General features: G+C 32.8%; 1 protein-coding gene across 1 annotated transcript; it reads right to left on the bottom strand.

Moving 5' to 3' along the window:
• Positions 1-30: 30 nt before the first annotated feature.
• Positions 31-7,709, bottom strand: LOC119831234. The gene is made up of 11 exons (XM_038354524.1): positions 7,625-7,709; positions 7,459-7,536; positions 6,375-6,509; positions 5,775-5,894; positions 5,175-5,282; positions 4,752-4,826; positions 2,585-2,725; positions 1,916-2,056; positions 991-1,122; positions 555-614; positions 31-152 (listed from the first exon to the last, which is right to left on the bottom strand). Exons 3-11 carry the CDS (start codon positions 6,493-6,495, stop codon positions 31-33), a joined length of 1,020 nt encoding a protein of 339 aa, XP_038210452.1. The 5' UTR covers positions 6,496-6,509; positions 7,459-7,536; positions 7,625-7,709.
• Between the last annotated feature and the right edge of the window lie 14,954 nt (positions 7,710-22,663).

The raw sequence follows: 22,663 nt of genomic DNA, 5'->3' as shown, positions 1-22,663 counted from the left end.
GGTAATATGTGACTGTATGTAAGAACCTACCTATTTAGATTTTCTAGGGCTAGTCTCGATATTAATCGTGATCACACAGTTACTCTTATGCATACGGTCCAACTTTAATATAATACCAAACTTCGAGTTGCGTTTGGTTGAACTTCTTTGCTCTATGGAGAAAAACATTGCATTCAAATAGACAACCAGTTTATGTTACATTAAATTAAAACAGTAAAACGATACTAACCAGCTACTAAGAACCTAATTATTATACAAAAATTGTGTTTATTTTGACTCCTAAAGTAAGCCTTCCCTTTATTCTTCTATTAGATTTATTTATACAAAGAGATACACTAGGTTTATTATTTCTAATTTCATTAAAATCTTTTTCAATTTAAACTATCTTACACCATTTCAACACGATGTTCGAAATGTTTTATGAAAATAATAAATTTGAATTGCAAAATTACTTGTTATTTTGTATGCATTGGTATTAACATAATAGAAGTTATGGATATACTTCGTACACCTCATAATATGTAACTTAATCGATAAAGGGATATGGTATATACCTGCATCACATATGTTAGGGCGAACTTGCAGTGAAGATTTATCTAAATTCTTTGTATTATCTGAAATTGGAAATGCTTAATTTCGTGCGCCATTAATTATAATATTTAAAACGTTATTTCAATTCGTCAATAGAATATTCAATGACGGGATAATTATTTGAAGAATTTGTATCTAAAATCCATTGTCCGTAAGAAAAAAAACAATCCTAATACCCACAAACGAGCGGCAAGATATAGCAGCACGAGACTGCTATTGCGCTACGTTTCCCTATTTATCCTCTCAACCTTTTCAGTCCATTATTTTATTCCCGTCGTCAATTCTTTCTTTAAAAGTGGGCAATGTGATCGCTTACCATCAGTTAAACCACTAGCTCGGATGCCTGCTCCCTTACATAGGAAAAAAAATATATAATGTAATATTCAAAAGCAGAATTACCTGAAGCCCCGAGGTCTGCTTGAATATCACAAGACTCTCTAACCCCAACATTTTCCTTAGTTTCATCTTTAACTGGTATTTCATCAGTCATAATATTGTCAGTTAGGATTGTACTTATGTTATCTGCTGTTACTGAAACGTTATAAACACTTTAAAACCAAATCATATCCTACTAATATTATAAATGCGAAAGTTTGTAAGGATGTTTGTGTGTTTGTTTCTCTTTCACGCAAAAAGAACTAAACCGATTGCAATTAAATTTGGTACGTAGATAACTGGACAACTGGATAAACAAATAGGCAACTTTTTATCCCGATATTCATACGGGATACAGACTTACGCGGGTGAAACCGCGGGGCGCAGCTAGTAATGCTATAACTACAAATGAAAGATAACATAAAGGCACGATAAATACTATTATTTTCTTAGTAAAATGAGTGTGTTAGTGAAAAAACGCGTGGCTCAGTGGTGAGGACCACGGACTTAAAATCGACATGTTGGGGTTTGAGACCAGGCGAGTGTGCAGGAAATAAATTGATTTTTCAATTTGTGTTAATTGTAAAAGTTTAACGCATTAAAAAAAATCCATATCAAATTAAACAACATGAAATCATAAACATTAAGAAATTTTCCTTAGAAACAACAAACAATTCACATTTTATGGAGTTAGACGGAGCAGTTGAATTGGGTAACGACCACCATAGCAAGCATATAAGGCAGTGTCATTAGAACATTTATTTACACATCATCTGACGGTATTTAGACAGTACTCGTTAGAACTGACGACTGACTTAACAACGAAGGGTTTTGTTCGTGAAATACCTACACCTACCTACCTTAAATCCCCCGTCTTACCCTTACCTTTCCAGTTGGAAAGTATTATATATAACAAATATAAAATTCATAGCCAGAAAATCTCTCATACCACAGTTAATAGCGGCTTCCTGTTGAGAATTAATAACTTCAGAAGTGTGCTTGTATGTGCTTGTGTTTGCGACGGCCAGCGTCGCGCGCTCCAACGACTCTGATACTGTCATTTCACTTATATCTATAATTGATTGGTATTCTGAAATATACGGTTGTAAAAAAAATGATTAATTAGATGTTGGTCATTAGAACTATTATTTGCTTAACTATTAGTAATTAGTTGATATTATTATTTTACAATAGATATGAGTTGTAAATATAACATTATAATATATATGAGTATGTTTGTAATGTTTTCACACAAAAACTACTGAACCGATTTCAAAAATTCTTTCACCGTTTAAAAACTTCTTCACTGAGTGACATAGGCTATGTGTAGGTGTATGTGTGTATGTAATACGAGCGAAGCCGGGGCGAACAGCTAGTGAGTTATGAATGCGATATGCAGATAGATATCGCTTGGATTCAAAATATGCCTTGATCTTTATCAAAATATAATATAGTATACCGAATAAATAAAATAAGAGGGGATATAAAGAAATAATAATTAGAATTGAATAAATATGTTCATAATTACAAATTAACTATACAAATGTAGCAAACATCTTTTCATATTTATATATTTTGGATGAAGGATACTTTTTATAAGTATAATGTATCAACATACCGTCTTTTGAACATCCATTCATCCATTTAGCGGCATTCAAATTGCTCGATATAACAACACTGGGGTTGCGAGGCGGAGCTAGTGAATTGTTCGATTTCTGTTCGACGCGACATGTTGTCTTCGTGTTACTCTCTGTTTTTTCTATAATTCAATAAATAATTAATGACGCAATTGATATGATATGCAAGAAAATGAATGCTATAACGAATAATCTATAAGCGAAACCTCAAGTATATATAATGGTAATAGTAATATTATGGTCATTTGAGGATTAAACATTTAGATTCCAAAAAACGATGATAAAATCCATTTTGTTTCATTGGCGTAATTTTGATAGTTTCATGCGTAAAGTAATAAAAACTGAGACTTGAATAATGCCGTGTGTTGGTGGAAGACGTAAAAACAAAATAACAACTATTTAAAATATCTCAAGCGGTGGGTAGATGAATTATTATTTTCAATGACATGAAGCATCGCTAATTATATATTACTAGCTGTGACCCGCGGTTGAAACCGCGTAAGTCCGTATCCCGTAGGAATATCGGTATAAAAAGTGCCTATGTGTTATTTCAGTTGTCCAGCTATCTACGAAGCAAAATAGTATTATTATTCACCAATAGATGTCAGGAAAAAAAAACACGAATAAAACACGAATATGACATTTTCTAAAAAAAATTCCTAGCTAGATCGATTTATCGCCCCCCAAACCCCATATATACTAAATTTTATGAAAATCGTTGGAGCCGATTCCGAGATTCCAATTATATATACATATATATATATATATATATATATATATATATATATATATATATATATATATATATATATATATATATATATATATATATATATATATATATATATATATATATATATATATATATATATATATATATATATATATATATATATATATATATATATATATATATATATATATACAAGAATTGCTCGTTTAAAGGTATAAGATAAGATTAAAATATTTCATAGTTAGTATTTTCTTGTGTTTGATTTTACGCGAGTATTATACATTTAGAAATTAGGAACTTTTTAACGGATTTTAAATAATATAATGAATAAATCGCGTTTAAAATCCGTAAAAAAGTTTTTAATTCCTAAATATTTCATAGTTGTTTTTTTATGTTTCTTCAGGTTAAAAATACTTTCCATAGAAAACAATTTTTGTTACAAATAATTTTTTTTCCGAATTCCAAGAACGACGAAGGTCCTCAATTTGCTTTATTCAATTAAAAAAGAAGATGATTTTCAATTATACTGTATTTTGTGATTGTCATCTCATAAATTTTTGTTGGGAGAATCTATTTTAATGATATTTTTTTTTATTGTAAGTTGGTGCCTGCCACGTACTCCCATTTAAATGTGGTCTAGTACTAACAGTTTAATGCGGCGGTTTGGTTTGTTTTTTTTTAAAAACAACAATTTTTATCAAGAAACTAAGAAGAATGAACTAATAAGAGAATGAAGAAATAATATATCGCTATATCAGGTTAAAAACCATCGAGGCAGAAGGCTACTGTTAACTTATATCAAGTTAAAATAGACCGAGCAAAGTTCAGTCATGTGCTCTTAAACAATGTGAAACAATTAAGACTTTAAACTAACTGTTGTGCGTGAGGATGAACATAAATAGGTAGATACATTTTGCTTTTGATTTGGGACTGTTTTCCACGACTGTAGCGATGAGAGATATTCCATATAACCAAAATTGTTGTATGCCAAAACAGCAATTTTAAAAATCGCAATTCATTTATTTCGGTTGCTTGTTATATTACGAGGAATTTATATGAATATCCGGAAAATTTAATCGAATATAAAACATTTGCTTTATAGCAATGGGATAAATTTACACGTAATGAAATTATATTTTACTTTCCTGTTGACTGTTCCTTGAATTGGGCTTAGTAAACGTCACAAAACAAAAAAAAATCTAGTGATGTTATTACCTACGAACTAGGAGCATATATGCTGTTGCTGCTGATGCTGGTAATCTTATTGTATGATATTTTTGTAATATTGCTCTTTACGTATTACAATGCAGATCTTCCTAACGAATCTTCATTAGCAGTTGAATGCGGAAAGTCATTAGAACGTGGAGGCTGAAAAATTGTTACAAATTCTGCGACGAATTCAATATTTTACAAACCTGGCGTATCGGACTGCTTCCCCAATCTGGATGGTATGTTGCTCCACGTCTTGTTAACTTTGATTTCTGGTGCATCTGTTTGTAAACGTTTAATTCAACATAACCAATCTGAAGTTCGTTAGATTGTAGATGTCAAGTGCAATTTTAAATGTGATAGAAAGGATTGACTTGACTTCCACTAGACTTTAAGGGCATTTGTGAGGTGATGTTGAACGAGTTGTTATTTTTGGGTTATAAAAATATAAATTTGCAAAATTACCATTAAATTGTACTACATGTAACAGATAACATAAAGATTTATCGTTATCGCATGTAGGCAAACTACATAAATTAAATGTAAAAAAATCATACATATTTGGAAAAAACATGTCATACTTTTCAATCAAACAATGACTAAATCTTAAGAATAATAAAGAACCAAACCTGTATTATTTTCTTTGGAGGCTTTCATCATATTGGCAGTCCTATCGAAGGCAAAGCGAGACGTCAGCATACAAGCCGAAACAATGCCCTTTGGTGTCGTGTGAGTTTCTATAACAATCATATTATGACTTGTTGTTTATAATATGAATTCATTTTCTTCACGTTCTTGTATTGTGGTAAAATCTTGAGCAATGTCAATTATTTCAATTTTACTCCATATAAGTAGAACTTTAGTCAGAGATGGAAGTTAGTTATAATTTTCGCCATAAAGAATTTTCATTCATTCATAACATTGTCGTAGTTTTATGTATATAATAATTACATAGTATAAAATAAAGTCGCCTTCCACCTTATGTGTGTTTGTATGCTTAGATCTTTAAAATTATGCAACAGATTTGAGGATGATGATGACAAAGGTTTATATGGTAAAGGTTTATATATATCATGTTTTATTGCACATGTGCGAAGCCGGGACGGGTCGGTAGTTAGCTTTACCCAAGTGGTGGATAATAAATGTTTAATAATTTCGTTTCAAACAGATGAATCTAATATAAACCATGTCACGTACGTATTTATAGTTAAAATTAATTCTAAAATTACCTGCGTTCGTTGTGGACGGTTTAGCTTGAGTATCCACTTCAGAAAACGAGTCGCCAAGCATGCGAACAGACATGAGGCGGCTGCGGCCGATGCGCCCGGAGTCCACTGACTTTGCTGTGTCTTTAAATAAAACGTGGTTTTAAAACTTTTTTTTTTAAAGGCAAAGGCGTTATTTATGACCTAAACAATATACAATAAATATGTGATGATTTTCCAACGCAATTGTACTAGTAGATTACGGCTAGTACCAGGCTATTTTATATTTTGTTATTGTTAGTAAGTGGGGCTACATTTTTAATAATTTCGTTAATAATATAAAAAAATGAAACTATTCTATAACGTCTGTGGAAAAAACGTCTCGCGCGACATTATTTTTATACCTCTTAGATATGAGCTATATCTTTTATCCATACAGCCACATTAATAGTTTCATTCGTTATATCGATCAAAATAAAAATAAAAGAATTACATTCTGATAGGTTTGTGGTACCTTCCCCGACGCGAGCTAACCAAATTATTTTCAAACGTGCTGGATTCCCACATTAACTTTAACATTTTATATAAGTTTTATTCAGTATATCGTATAAACCATTTGCATACCGCTATACTGAACGAAGGCATCGTTAGTGGTTGCATTACGCAGCTCCGTGACGGCCACGTTGGACACGATCAGCGCCCTCGACTGTATCGCCCAGTCGGTGTTGGTGGACATTGAGCACATTGTTGGACGGAAAACTGAAAATCGTACGAGATTTTTTTTATGAAAAAATTATATATTCCGTAAAAAAAATGTTATACAAAATACATTTATTGTTTTAATAAGAGAAGCTCAATGCGTTTTTTACAATTTGTTTAAATATTTTTATGTTTATTAAGTCAGGACTTTCGACTGGGTGAAGTGATATTGATGGTCCTTTATTTATATATGAAAGCTGGTTCGTTCCGTGTGGTCCCATTTGAATTAATGCTAGTTCTAAAAATACTTAAATAATAATTGGTATATTCCGATAGATAAGCCAAACGATATTTGATAAATAACACATAAAAAATATGTTTTAAAACGTCCATATTCAACATTTCACATAGAAAGAAAAAAAAAATGATTTTAAAACTTTGTGTATAAGCCATCCGCACTTGAAGTGTGATTCCTTTACTGCGATAAAATTGGCATTTCTCCCTAAGCTCAAGTTATACGACCTCATAAAATTGGTTAACTGGATACGAAGGATCTAGGTAATGTCTTGACAATTTTCGATTAAAGTAACATAACCCTATTGAAAAAATTTGTAATGTTTTAGCGTGAGTTTTAATCTTCAATATGCACAAAACTTAAATATCTATCCATAATATACAGAGGAAAGATTTGTATGTAAGTATGTTATGTTTTCAACACAAAAACTGCTGGATCGATTTCAAAATTAATTTTACCATTGGTAATGTGTAAAATCCCTGAGTGCTATATATGGATATAATATAGCCTATATTATACGTACCACGGGCGAGATCAGGGTGGACCACTAGTTCATTATGTATTTAAGGATTTACATATATAAAGTATACAGACAGAAAGTGCGGACACTGTATGTTATCATGTATGGAATTTATAACTTTTTTTCCACTTTTATAACATAAATAAATACCATTTTTTGTATATTGAAACGATATTTAATGTTACTCATCAAACCTGCATTAAAACTGCGTTGATTTTTCGGCGATCCGCAGTTGAACGACGACTTGTCTATTAGTTGGGTCGTTGATACACCTGTAACATGAGTCATTATAGTATATATAGTGTTTTTTTATTTTCAGTTTTTATAATATGTTGCAGGAAAACCAACGAGCATGTCTACCTATGAAATATTGATTCACATTTAAGAGATTCAGATTAAAATTTATCACTAAAAACGATAACTGCTCAAATTGTTGTTTTGTGTACCTGCTGGATTCCTATGAGAGTTTTAGTAACAATTATAAATGCGTAATTATGTCACGCCGAAATCAACTTGGCACCCGCGTGGAATGTGCTTCCCCTCCCACCACACACCACCGCCTACCGCACTCGCCCTCAACGCGTCAGTACGGTCAGGGTGCATTACTATGACGTCATCAGATCGAGATGCCTAGTTAACTTCTGATTTAAATTTCACATCTGTCATTTATTGAAGCAATTGCGAATGCGATATGCATGATATTTGGATTGAAATTCCATCTTAAACTCGACTTTAACCACTGAGAAACTAATACAATACGTACTTTTCAATCGACTTCAATACATGAGGTAACTTTCTCTTTTTTTTGTAATCGTATTCGTAGATTTTATTTTGTCTTTTTTCCAAAACTTTCGACTGGGTGAACCGATTTCGATGATTCCTTTTTATTAGAAAGGTAGCGCCTCCCGTGTTATCACATTTCAATTTTGTCCAATTTTGATAATTTGAAGGCGATTCAGTTTATTGTTAAAAATAATTATTATTATCGTAAGCCACATCAACCTATTTTCTTTTTATTATTCATTCTGTAGAAAATTTATATCACACTCACCAATAGTAGCATTTAGAGCTTTTGTCATATCTGTTGTGGACGTAGTGCCGTCATTCTTCATATATATATCGTCTATGTCTATGCCTACAAAGAAAAGATAGAAAGAGAAATAACCTTTCACTCTTGTATCTATGCAATACATGATGTACTAATAAACCAACAAAATATTATAGAAAAAAGATTTAATAATAGCTTTTGTCAATACTAACCATACTAACAACCATCATAAAATTGTAATTAGATATAAGTAAGGAATAAATAAAGGCTTATATTATTATTATTATTATCTATGCAATACTTATTATTTTTTGGCCCCACGACTGAGGGCTACGGACTCTGCTTTACTTTCTCGTGTCGACATTATTTTGAATTCTACATATATATTTAAAAAATCGTACAATTTTTCTACAAGACAATAAATATCATTCAATCCTTAATAATTTTACATCAAAATCGTTACCTGTAATTTCGATTTAAAATAGTTAGTATATTACATATAGATTATACAATGATGAAATAGCTTATCGTATTTTTCATCTATGCATATAGAAATATAATTAATTGTATTGATATAATTATAAAATATCTCTTAAAAATAAAAATTATTATATAGTAACAAGCTGCGCCCCGCGGTTTCACCCGCGTTAGTCCGTATCCCGTAGGAATATCGGAATAAAAATTTGCATATATATTATTCCTGTTGTCCAGCTGTCGACGTACCAAATTTCATTGCAATTGATTCAGTAGTTTTGGCGTGAAAGAGCAACAAAAACATCCTTACAAATTTTCGCATTTATAATATTAGTATGAGTACAATTTTTTTAAGAATATATATTATCATTTTTAGTGCAGTTGAATGATATAAAAAATCATATAAATACTTTTCAACATTTACCTAGGCATGCGTCTTTGAGTTTTCGTTGATAGAGCGATGGTGCCGTGTGACAAAACATGTTTCGGGTCGATATCAAATTCGTAGACATTGCTGAAAATTATTTTTTATCTATTTTTTAACAATTTATTACAACTCTTTGCTTGTGAGTGGGGAAATTTTGCATAGATACAAATATTTTTGTTGTAATTTTTTTTCGCTAGATAAGCATTTCACATTTTATTACCATACATTTATACCATAAACAATTTAAATGATGATCTCATAAAAATAATAAATTTTTGAACGCAAATTGTCGGTACGTATCCAACCTTATATAATCGAACCTATTTATATTATTCTCAATTGTTACATATAAAATGAAAGTTCAATGAGTTTTTAAGAAGTTCTCCGTTCTATTTTTACGCTTTCTATGATATATTTCTATATATTTTAATGGTTTAGGTATAGCAAAAGTGTACTTCACCTGTATTTGTTATATACTTGGTACTGCAAAAAACGGAACCTGCTTGTAGATTGACCGATGACACTGATGTTATTTTCGTACCTGAAAATAGTTTAAAACTATAGTAAACGTACTATAATATTAGAAATAAAAATACGATTTATTATAGGGCGTTTGTTTCTTTGTAAATAAATGTTTGTATATGCTTTTATTCTGAATGGAATTTTCTTTAATACCAGTAGTAGGTACTTTGGCGACTATTTTTTATATTATATCTTTCCACATGCGCCTTCGGACGCAAAGATAGACAGTCCGGGCGGTACAGCCGTACAGTTCTCGTTCCCACGCGAAATCCCGGATGAAACAGTTTCTCAGGTCTCAAATTATATTTGTATCAAATCGCAATCGGTTCAGTGGTTAAGGCGTGAAGAAGAAACAGAGAGAGTAACTTTCGCATTTATAACATTAGTGGATATACGAATCAAGTAAGGTATTTGGATTATACATTTTTTGACCTGCACTAGTTTTAGCCCATGCCATCGTTGCTAATGTAACCTTCAGATATATCGAAACAAAAAAGTGCGCTAAACGCTATAACAATATACTACTTATATTACGCCTAATTAGCAATGTATCAGTTTACTAGCGGTCCGCCCCGGCTGCGCCCGTAGTACATATAATATAGCCTACAGCCTTCCTCAATAAATGGGCTATCTAACACTGATAGATTTTTTCAAATCAGACGATTAGTTCCTGAGATTAGTGCGTCCAAACAAACAAACAAACTCTTCAGCTTTATAATATTAGTTTAGATTTACCAGCACACGACAACACAGTCCCTTTTGGAGTCGTCAACGTAGCAAAGCCCTTATTTTCAAGTCTCTTGCATGGTAATATTGTATCTGAAATAAAATGTTACCTCATAATATTATAAATGATACTAGCTGCGCCCCGCGGTTTCACCCGCGCAAGTCTGAATCCCGTAGGAATATCGGGACAGGAAGTTGCTTGTATGTTATTCCAATTGTCCAGCTGTCTACGTACTAAATTTCATTGCAATTGGTTCAGTAGTTTTTGCGTGAAAAAGCAACAAACACACACACATCCTTACAAACTTTCGCATTTATAATATAAAAAATAGTAGGATAGGATAGTAGGATTAGTAGGAAGTAGGATAGGATTTAACAATTTTGTATTCAAGCCTTTATTTACGTAAACGGAAATAAACAATGGGAAATGCGCAGTTGGTGGCAACTTTATTAGTCTTTGAACATATCGTAATATCCTATTAATTAAATGATATTTTTTTTATATTATCTAGTTTTAAAAGTGGACGAAATCAATTAATTCCTCTGAGCTGTGGTATATAAAAACTCCTTCGTTACGAAATGCGCTTTATAATTAAAAAGATTTTACTGTGGACAATTTTTTTTAAATATATATTAAATTATTTTCACCTGTAACAACACTAGATGTATTGAGGAATCCAGAATCGAAAGTTATCGTGCCCGTGGATATTTTTGTGTTCGACACTTCGGGAGTTAATCGCATCGATTTCACTGTTAAAATAATATCACAGGTTATTTATTATAGTGATAATGCTTCTTCAAAAGTGATTTTTGAATATTATCTAACGTTTGCCGTTGTCGATACAAAATTTCTCATCCTATTTCACAATCTTGAACATCGTTATATTTATCTAACAAATGATAAGCTAGGAACTCCAAAATCTAATCTATCTCTATAATAATAATAATCGAAATAAGTTCATACATTGTTTAGTTACAAGGATAATTCGAATACACATATACTCACATTTATGTAATTATCACTACATAGTATATAACAAAGTCGCTCTCTGTCCCTATGTTTCTATGTATACTTAAAACTTTAAAATTACGCAGCGGATTTTAATGGGTTTTTTTAATAGACAGAGTGATTCAAGAGGAAGGTTTATATAAATAATAACATCTTATAACTACGCCGAATTTAACGCGTGCAAAGCCGCGGACAAAAGCTACTTACAGATAAAGACACCTACTACTCAAAAAAGGATCATACGTATTCTATCACTCATTTATAATATAGCAGAACAGAACAGAACGGAACCAGAAGGTAAGATAGAAATCGCTTTTAGTAATGAAATTATTACATGCGCTTTTGGCCCTCTCTCCTCTCCTATAAAAATAAACACAGAAGTGCCAAGTGGAATTAAGCGATAGCTGTTTTTTCCAAGTACATATAATAGATTTTTCTCTGATGATATTTCTAGAACTTTTGATGTATATATAATAGATTTTTCTCTGATGATATTTCTAGAACGCAGTTGTTAGCTAACTTCCCACTCCGATATAGATGCTTATATATACATATATAGTATACAAATATGTGAAAAATATTTGACTTACTCATTGATTTGTGTTCGGAGCTAAAATCTTCAGTATATTTAGAATCGCAGTATAATTCTGATGTTGTCGCCGAGGCTTCCAATGTTGGGTTGAATCTTATGTCGGTGGCTATAAAACATTATATATAATATAACAATCATTTTATTTTATTTCTACATTTATAGTGATAAAATTTATTTCTACATAAGCTCCTGGAATCACTTGACACAAGCAATTTTTTTGCTTACCAATGAATTGGAATATTCTTCCAACCACAAACTACTTTAAGACAAACTGTATAAGAAAAAAAAAAATATTTTGAACGAGTTGTATTTACAAGTATGTATTAAGAAAATTCAAGTAGAAGCTGTAAAAAAATAACAAATCCTTCGAAAATTGAGATTTTCGTCGTGCTCTTATATACCTAATTTTGGTACATTGATTATCATTATCACTATAATTCTGGTAAATACCTTTCCGTCGTTTCAGCGGTAGGGTCATACCAAAGATATGGATATACAGAGTCACATACATACATACACACATACACTCTAAAAACTTTTCCCTCTAACACTACATCAGACGCAGTCGGATTAAAGGAGAAATATAAAAACATGTCTTTTACATAATATAGATAATCGTCTTAATATTTAAAGTAAGAATAATTATTGTGAAAAGTTTGTTATAGTGCACTAACAATGACTCATCAAAACGAATTTTGAGCACACATCACAAAATTGAGTTATATTCACACACACACACACACACACATTCACCTCGACACTAACATAAGATATATGCTTCACTTCAGAGTATCCAGGGTTTGGGAAACTAAACAATGATTCACATTCACGGACAAATAGTACAATATTCGATGATGTAGGGCGCATGGAAGCATCTAACAGCTTTATGATTCGGAAATAGGAAGGAATGTTGTAGGAGTATTAATCTATGAACTAGGATTCAAATTGCATTGGTGTGTGTTTGATAAAGTAATGTGAAAATGTGATTGGGTATAATTTTACAACTGTATTGAATCTTTAATCTATACTACTGATAACAAACTGAAGTGATTGTTTGTTTTGCGGGCTTATCTCAGTAAACGTTGGACCGATTTCAAAGATCCTTCACCGTACTTTCACAGGTTAGTGAGCCTCGAGTGTTATAGGCTTTTTATGTGCCACGGACGAACCGAGATATGAATTCATTTGGGATTAAAAATTGAAGATATTATACCCACCAGCGTTGTTACACGTTATTATCATCTGCGTGCACACGTTTTGAGGCAACTGCTCTTTCAGGTGTGCAGCTAGCAGGGTGCTTGTAATCTTATTCGTCAGCGGTGGAAGCGTCTCTGTAACTAAAGCCATTACCTTTTCCAGTTCAACAAATTCTATTGAAATTCAAGTAAAAGAAGCCTTAGATATTGGATGTACTGTAATATAGTAAAACTATATTTTTTTTATTATATAACACCATACTATAACTGCGATCTACAGATCGCGTGTTGGGACATATACCTACAGGAGTATACCAGACTGTCTTTTTTTTAAATGGGGAAATCTTACATAGATACACACGGCCTTCGGGAAAAGAAGCCGTGGGCTATGTCGGATTCCTACCGACTATAACCACACTGTGTTCCGTCAAGCCGCTTTATTGAAGGGGACACGGGAGCTGGTTATTATACATCCGCTACATTTTCACTTTCGGTACAAATAAACAAGCTGTACAGCTAAACAACAACAAATACCTGTCCCATTCTCGGCTTTGTCATTCGGAATCACCACATAACTCGTCGACTTACTGAGTTGACGACTCACTGGAAAAAAATGGAAAAATGTGAAAGAAAAATGGCGAAATACAAGAGTCATTGTCGTCCTGCCGCCTACGCATTATTCATCTTTCAAGAGGAACGAGGCGAAATTAGAATAAGTATTATTAAAGGTGACAATGAATATTGGTTTGCAACGAGGTTTGTATGACTTTACGGGGTATGTCACTCAATGAGTTGGCAAATATTTCGAAAGGAAGCGTAATGAAATAATATTCCGTAAAATATCTATAATAGAACTAGTTAACCGGACAAACGCTGTTCTGCCTATCTCTTATGATTTAGGGGTATGAAAAATAGATGTTGGTCGATTCTCAGACCTCCTACCCAATAAGCACACAAAATTTCATGAGAATCGGTACAGCCATTTCGCAGGAGTACGGTAACAAACATTGTGACACGAAAATTTTACAAATATAGATGGAGATATATAATAATTTGAATACGAATCATATACCTAAGTCGTTATAAGATTAGTATTCGAATTGCATTTAATAAAATACATTAATGAGTTACACAGTTACACAGTCAAGTAAAATGCAAATAATTACGCAATGTGACATTAAAATTTAAGTTAGTTGTAAATATAAATGCCATGGTTAGAGACTACATGAATAATTCATTATATCCCAAATTATATAAAATATTAACATGCAATTATTAGTATGTATATATTTCGATTATTTAATACATATTTATTCAAATGAGCGGTCAACTTTAAGCTAAATATTTTGTTTTTCAGAACCTTAAAATTTAAAGGTCATTTAACACTACACTTTTGGTTTCTTCAGAGTATAATGACGCGACTGAAGATTTAATTAAATAAAAGAGAACATAATTGAAATCCTTTAAAACCCTTAGATGGCGGTAACGTTATGATATTATGTTGTGGAACTCAAATGAAAATGTACAAGATTTTATAAATGAAGGAAATTTGGTTATAAAATATAATTAACAACAATTTATATTTAAATACAGTTATAAAATGAAAAAACTAAACTTTTTCTGTTGAACTTATTCTTACTCTTACAACGTCCTCATAAACTACTAATTAAACAAATAATCTAGCTATGCCGGGCAGTTCTACTTACGGACGAAACCACGGGCCTTCATAACTTGACGAAGTTTTATGAAAATCCGTTAAGTAGTATTTCAGTAAAAAAGTAACAAACATCCATACCTCCTCAACTTACGTCTCTATGAATTTAGTGAAAATGATCTTACATCTTAATTTTGCTGACTGATCCATAAGTTTTATAATCTCTTTGAATGTTTTCAAATCTTGAAAAGGTGACGACTTCTCCACGGACGTTGTTTGAGACACCATTGGTAGTTCTTTGAAAGACAGAATAAATATAAATAAAGAACATGTCATTCATACATTTAACTCTGGATAAAACTTGCTATCGTGTTTCGTACGGTGAGTGGGGGAGCCGGAGGCCAATAGCCTTTTCCTTACCCTTCCCAGTCCTTTCCTTTATTCCTCCATCAATCCTTTCTTAATCCCTTCCCAATTTAAAGTCGGCAATCCATTTGTAGAGGCGCAAGGTCTGCAATTGAACTTACGCCTCTCCAAATGTTCATGGGCGGTGGTAGCGCTTACTATCAGGCGACCCACCAGCTCCATTGCCGACTATGACAAAAGAATTGGCCGACTATGAGAAAAGCAATTTTTATATAAGTTAACAGTTGAATAAGTTGCCGATACAACTTTTCACCTCAGTGAAAACTAAAACTGCGTCATCTGATTGTTTATATGTCTTTGCAGCTAATCAAACACACAAATATATAACCTAAGTATCCGTTTTAGAAAAAAAATTAAGACCACAGCTCTGCATTTAGGATTTGAGTTGAATATGCGCCGAGGGAAATTAAGCAACGCACGTGTCGTATTACTGGGTGCTGAATTCTTGTAGTATTTCTCGTAATTTCAACTTCTACGCGACTCCTTCAAATCTGTACTAATATTATAAAGCTGAAGAGTTTGTTTGTTTGTTTGAACGCACTAATCTCAGAAACTACTCCGATCTGAAAAATCGGTCCGATTTGAAAAATGCATTCAGTGTTAGATAGCCCATTTATTGAGGAAGGCTATAATATATGTACCACGGGTGAAGATGGGGCGGACCGCTAGTGTTGTATAAAATAATAGGCCCAATAAATACAAAGGAACTATCAGTTTGGGGAGTCCGTCTTTGTAGAAGCCTAATTTCAAACATTCGAACTCGCGTCATCTTGCCGTAGCCGTAGTACCAACGGGTAAACGAAATGACGCGGTTTCGAGTTCCGCCTCTTGATCAATTTTTTTTTCTATTGTTTAAAAATTTCATAATTATTAAGCATTTCAATGCTATAGAACTGAATATTAAGTATACTTACTTGATAGTTTGACGAATGAGAATTCTGATGGGCCAACATTGACGTGATTCGGATGAGAGTTCGGACAATTTTTAATGCTCGTAGTAACGGAATTGACTGAAAAAAATTGTAAAAAAAAATTTGCAATGATCCGTTTTTTTATTTTAGACGATGAATAATTCAATTAAATTCACTGGATCTAATTGAGTTCACGCTTTAAGGTCTATTAAATATATTAATTTACCATACATGAATAATCCTAATATCCTACTTCTCACTTCCTACTAATATTATAAATGCGGAAGTTTGTAAGGATGTGTGTGTGTGTGTGTTTGTTGCTCTTTCACGCAAAAACTGCTGAACCGATTGCAATAAAATTTAGTACGTATACATCTGGACAACTGGAATAACATATAGGCAACTTTTTATCCCGATATACTTACGGGATACGGCCATACGCGGGTGTAACCGCGGGGCGCAGCTAGTATAACATAATAATGAATATCAACAAATACCAAAAAAACGCTTGTCAATTAATGGCTTGTTATAAACGTAGTAGACTGATATTTTGACACAATCATATGAAAAGGAGTTTACGTTTTATTTGAAATTGGCCTTTAGTCGTATAGTGCCTTGTTTCGCGAAGCCCAAATTACAACAAAAAAGGTTTCGTGTTGTCAGAGTGCTATCCGAATATTATAGCCTATTATTTACCACCTACATGAAAATATATTTAAATTTTAAATATTTGCTTGTGTATTCAAGTAGCAGACTCTCTAGAAATTTGGCTTATTCATATTGAATGATGACTGTTAACTAAATGTCAATTGAATGAAAATATGCTTATAAAATTTTACTCCATAAATATTTTTAAGAGAATTAAGTTCTGACAATTCCTGTTATAATTACTACAAAGTATTCTAAGAACCTAGCTTTATTATCTTCACACAGCGACCAAGATGGTCTTCACACAGCGACCAAAAAGGTTCAAAGTTCTAGTTTTTATTAGTCAAGCTATAATCTCAACAACATACTGGATTCATTCCTCGGTCGCACAGTATCCGTGGTGATGGCCGCAGACCTGTGCGCCTTTGACACCGCGTCCGTCCCTAAAAAGTAAAATCATGTCATGGGTTAAAATATCCGCAGCATTACGAGGAAATGTACTCCGATCCGGCGTCTCAAATGGCCGTGCTAATGCGCCAAATTATATTTTGAAACCTCTTAAGATAATGTCAGCTGAACGATGCTCGGAGAATTTTTCATTCGGGCATTTGATTCTTCCAAGTGTTTATTGTTCGCGGTGCTTAAAATCAATTCTGAAAACGTTTCCAGAGGGTTGCCCGGGATTTGTCTTAACATTTCAAAGTCGTAATGGATGCGTTGGGGATAGTAATGAGCCGATATTGATGATCCAACGACGAAACATCAAATGAAATTATGTATTACATGGAATTTCACTTTGTTTTTATAAATTATTATTCCCAGAGTTTTTTCAGATAAGCATACGTAGGGAATAAGGATAACTCTGCACCGTAGGAAAGAAAGTACACACACTCATAGAATTCTCAATTACTCACACGAGCAAAATGTAAATGTTACGTGTCTTTTCATCGTCATTTACCCAACCTATCCTAGTCCTCTAATTTATTATATAAGCAACATACCTACAGAGGCCTTGGCTCTGTATATACGAGTGTCTATATCTGTCCGCTCTTGAATAAAAATTAATGAAAATATTTCATTTGTTTCATTACCTCTTTCGTTGTAAACTAAAACAGTGGTCTGGACGACAGCGTTGTCCAAATTGTAACGTTGTAAGTAATTCACCATTCGAACTAAAAGAGAAAAATAGTTTTTTTATAAAATGAATGCATGTATCGTAAAGAGTTTCTTATAAAGTAATAGTACGATACCATTGTAAATTGTGGATATTGTATGACCTATCAATTCTAAAAATAGGTTAGTTGATCATTCGATAAATGAATACTACTTAATACGGAATCTTTATTGAATTTACTAGATTATTTCCCTTTATCGTTACCGTATGGGTAGGTCTCATAAGTTCTGCGCTCTCCAAACCAAACCTTTCCTTAAGATTGATTCAATATAGACGTCAATGTGCGATTCCCTCCAAATAAGATTTCACACGATATTGATATTCAGTTTTTCGTCCTCTAGACGTAAATAAGATCAGCAGTTTGAGTCGATCTCCGAGAAAATTTCATTTCTACATTCAGCCACGGTTTTTCTTAGACACCTTTATTTTGTTATTGATAATAAATTGAGCAAACAGTTTTAATATTCAATGTCTGAATATTAGTGTACAAAATATCATTTGATTTGTAAATAAAAGTATGTTATATTTTGAAATAGGGAGATTTTGAACATTCTAATGTTGTTAGTAATAGGTATTCCATGTTACAAATTTTTTTAGACTGATTTCTTCTACAAATATCCTGATCTGAATATTCTGTTTCTAAAAATCTCGAGAATATTATATACAAGGACATCAACGAAATTTAAACACAGACCGTCTCAATTATATATTCATGTCAGTTACGCTACTAACGCACAGAAAATGCTTGGACTTTTTAAACACAACACAAATTGCATAGCAACGTTCTTAGTTACCGATGTATATATATCTAGCTGTCCGTCCCGATTTTACCCATGGTACATATATAGCCTATGACACTCACAAGTAACTAAATAAGTTGCAAATTTCTAATGTTGAAATAATATTTGAAATCGGTCCAGCAGTTTTTGTGTGAAAACGTTACTTGGAAATATTTATAATATACATCCATAATATAGATTATACTTACATTTAGCGAATTTTGATGATGACTTTGACCATTTCGTGAACCGTTGCGTGGTTTTTCTCCAAACGCGATTCCAGCGATGCTTACACCCTCTTCCAAACACTATGCGGTTTTTCAAGTCTACAAATCGTTTGGATACTGTAAAATGAAATGTTTTTAGAAGCTTAATCAATTCAAAATTCAAAATTAAAAATTGTTTGTTTGGAACGAAATTACACAGTGTACTTAAACCAAAATTAACGATGACACCCATAAAAGCTTGTTTAGCTGTGGCACAGGTGTCAACGCCCGCCTCCATTTAAGAAATATGTTCATTAACAATTTAACAAAAACATATTACTACTAAAATAGAAAAGATATAACATCTAGTGTCTGAATTTTACGCATAATATAATATAATAACAGGGGTAATTATAAACAAAGTACCTATTTATTTATACAGGGTAACATAGACACACGCATGCATATACACATTTGGAATGCACTACTGATATAATTTCTTTTTCGGAAACTTACTCTTATTGTTCTTATTGGAAAAACGCCTATACTTCTGACACTTTTTACATCTTCCCAAGGAATCGCGAAGTCTCTGAATGTTGTTGTCTCGTGTGGCGACCTCCTTTCTCCAGCAATAGTGGTAATAATATTCATGATAACTGCAATTTGCTGAAACATAATATATTGAAAATAATTTTAAAGTTCAGGCAATTAAAATGTTACGGGGCTTCATTCAATGGTATCTCGATAAGAAGTAGCTTCTATGTTATTCCAGTCCTATTTGAATATAATAACTTTCATAGATATACTTTTTAAAATTTTGTATGAAAGAATACAAAGCATGATAAGATATGAGACAGATGGATATTTTAAGGTATTATTTTACTAGATCTATTCATTTTCTCAGAACGTAGTACATTATAAGAAAATCAAGACAGAGGTTAATGAAGATGATATATTTTCTGTGTATTATTATCGAATATACCAAAAAATATAATTCTGTATAATTCATAAGTTTATAGTCGCAAACCTGGACACTTCTGCGACGAAAAGTCGCTCGACGGTTTACGCAGTTCTTCCCTCCGTCTCCATGAACCATCCGTGGTCTCAGAGCACTTAGATGACTTGAAGATGGCGCTGCACTGTGAGCTCGGAAGCCTCCAGTCGTACTGGTAACCATGACGTAACAATTGGATCATAACTTTGTTGTATAATAGGATAGTGTAATGCGTAATCGTATCTTGGGAGTTGTGCATGATTTAGCAGGAATTGGGTCGCCTCGCGCTGGGGAAGATACCACATCTCTGCAGAAGTGAAATATAAGAAAACGAATGCTATGTGTTTCGTTGAGTGAGCGTTGGTGATCGCTTACCATCAGATGACTAACCTGTAACTGTCGTAAGTATTGTCAATAAAAATTATTGATCATGAGCGTGAATCTAGCCAGAAAGGTTATATTTATTGTCAATCTTCGGGCGAGAACTTTTTAACATGCTTTATCCGCTTTGTAATTCCGCAACGTGCTAATTTAACTTTCTTGTTGAACAAACGTTTACCGGATCTTAACATATGATGGTTACCTGGTCAGTGGCCTCACTGCTGTCGTCCATGTGTTCGCACGCGTGGCTGGAGAGGTCATCTTGTATGTCCACGTCTTTCCCTGTGCTTGATGTATCGTTGCCTTGTGGAGTATTGTTATTTGTGATTAGGAAGATTAGGACGTTACGTACGTTTAGTGTCCGCTTGTGAGGTGGATTCTTCCTACTAATATTATAAATGCGAAAGTTTGTAAGGATGTGTGTGCGTTTGTTGCTCTTTCACGCAAAAACTTCTAAACCGGTTGCAATGAAATTTGGTACGTAAACAGCTGGACAACTGGAATAACACATAGGCAACTTTTCATCCCGATATTCCTACGGGATACGGACTTACGCGGGTGAAACCGCGGGGCGCAGCTAGTATTCTATATACGGCACAGATTGACATCCGTTTCAGATGCTGTATATTTATTTGTTTTTTCATTCCTTCAAAATTAAAGTTACTAAAATGGAGACTGAGTTTTTTGGAATTCGAAGTGCCTACTTGATGTAATATTGGTATATTTTAACGTTTAGTCGGATATACAAAAATTCATGGAGTAAAGCTTTACAACCTATAAACATCCAAAGCTCCTTTATTATCTTAAGTGTTGTAAAATCTGGATTTCTAATAACAATGCAGTAATTTTGGATAATACAAAAGCAACTTTCAATCTCGAAGGAATGTGTACAGCGAGTCACCCCGTCAAGACCCCTATAATATATTGCTACCATACCGTCTGTTTCAAAGTTAGTGGTCCTTTGTAGAACTTCCGAAGGGCACTCTATGTACGATGGGACTTGTATGCTGTTGCACGCCTCTCTCTTACGAGTTGGGTTCGGCGTTGAAGGGAATTTAAAGGTAGCGTAGAAATCTGCGAGCAATTACAATGATGATAATTTATTGCTATTTATTTTTGGAAGCTTGAATGGGGAAAACGATATTGTTATAATTGTATTAGACGATTGTAAGTTCAATTGAAAAATAACTCAACATTTATCAATAAACATTTTTCGATAAAATCGATTTTAAACCATTCATATTAACACAATGATCAGAGGACCTTTAAACAATATATTTTAAACATTTTAAGAATTTAATTATTGGAACCCTATATTTCACATTTTAAGAAATTGATCATAATATATCCCAAATGTTTTTTACAAATATATTGAGAAAAAAATCAGCAGTAAAAGGTAAATGGACCTTTACGAATCTTAAAAAGTTAACTATAAATAATATAGATACCGTTGGGAGGCTTCAAAGGCTTAGTATCTGTATTCATTTTCGGCAACGGGTTCACTTGCTTCAGCTTAGAGTCCTTAGCTATTATCACAGTTTGTTGTACCGTCATAGATTTGGCTGGAATTAAATAATATGGAACGCCTGTGAGATATACGAAGCAATCGTCCAATTTGCTGATTGAGCGATGGAAATTACCGGTAGCAATACCGGTATTTAATTACGCTGATTAAGCCATTTATAGCTTTACAGTTACATGAATTACGCGTTGACCGACCGTTTTTTTTATTTCAATTTGTAGTGTATAGCAAATGCGCATAAAGATTTAAAATTTTTCAAATCTCTTGCCGAGAGTATAAGCGTCGCTATGAGACAGCGAAGAATGAGGGTTCGAAATTTTTCCTATTTAAAAAAAAATATTCAAATATGTACAATAATGCGTAAAAAATCTTATTTGTTCAGTTTTATATCTCTTATCTTGGAAATCACCAAGGTTATTAGTCAATTCAGTGAAGAGACCCCAATAATTATAGAAAATTATATTCTATTATTCATTGCAAAGACGTATGGCAAAGTAATGAGTAGGTACTAGCGTAACCATGGAAACTGTCGTTTTGTTGATCTCTCAAGATGTTTTATTTTACCGGCAATAATCTCATAGATTAGTAGCCTTAAAACGAAAAATGAAGAAATCTAAAGTTTTAATTTATAAAACTTTTTAACCGACTTCAAAAAAGGAAGTTCTCAAATGGACTGTACTTTTTGGTTTTTTTTTTATCTCGGAACTTTT

Source organism: Zerene cesonia, chromosome 13, assembly GCF_012273895.1.
Source record: "Zerene cesonia ecotype Mississippi chromosome 13, Zerene_cesonia_1.1, whole genome shotgun sequence".
Taxonomy (NCBI): Eukaryota; Metazoa; Arthropoda; class Insecta; order Lepidoptera; family Pieridae; genus Zerene; species Zerene cesonia.
This window is presented reverse-complemented; position numbering and strand designations above follow the sequence as displayed.

Bases quoted from the DNA above. Each gene is read 5' to 3' on its own strand.
- LOC119831234 (XM_038354524.1), bottom strand. From the start codon at position 6,495: ATGTGCTCAATGTCCACCAACACCGACTGGGCGATACAGTCGAGGGCG. The intron at 2,726-4,751 runs GTTTGTAAAATA...ATTGAATTATAG, and splicing joins GAAGCAGTCCGATACGCCAG to AAAAAACAGAGAGTAACACG. The intron at 153-554 runs GTATATACCATA...TTTTCTCCATAG, and splicing joins CCCTAACATATGTGATGCAG to AGCAAAGAAGTTCAACCAAA.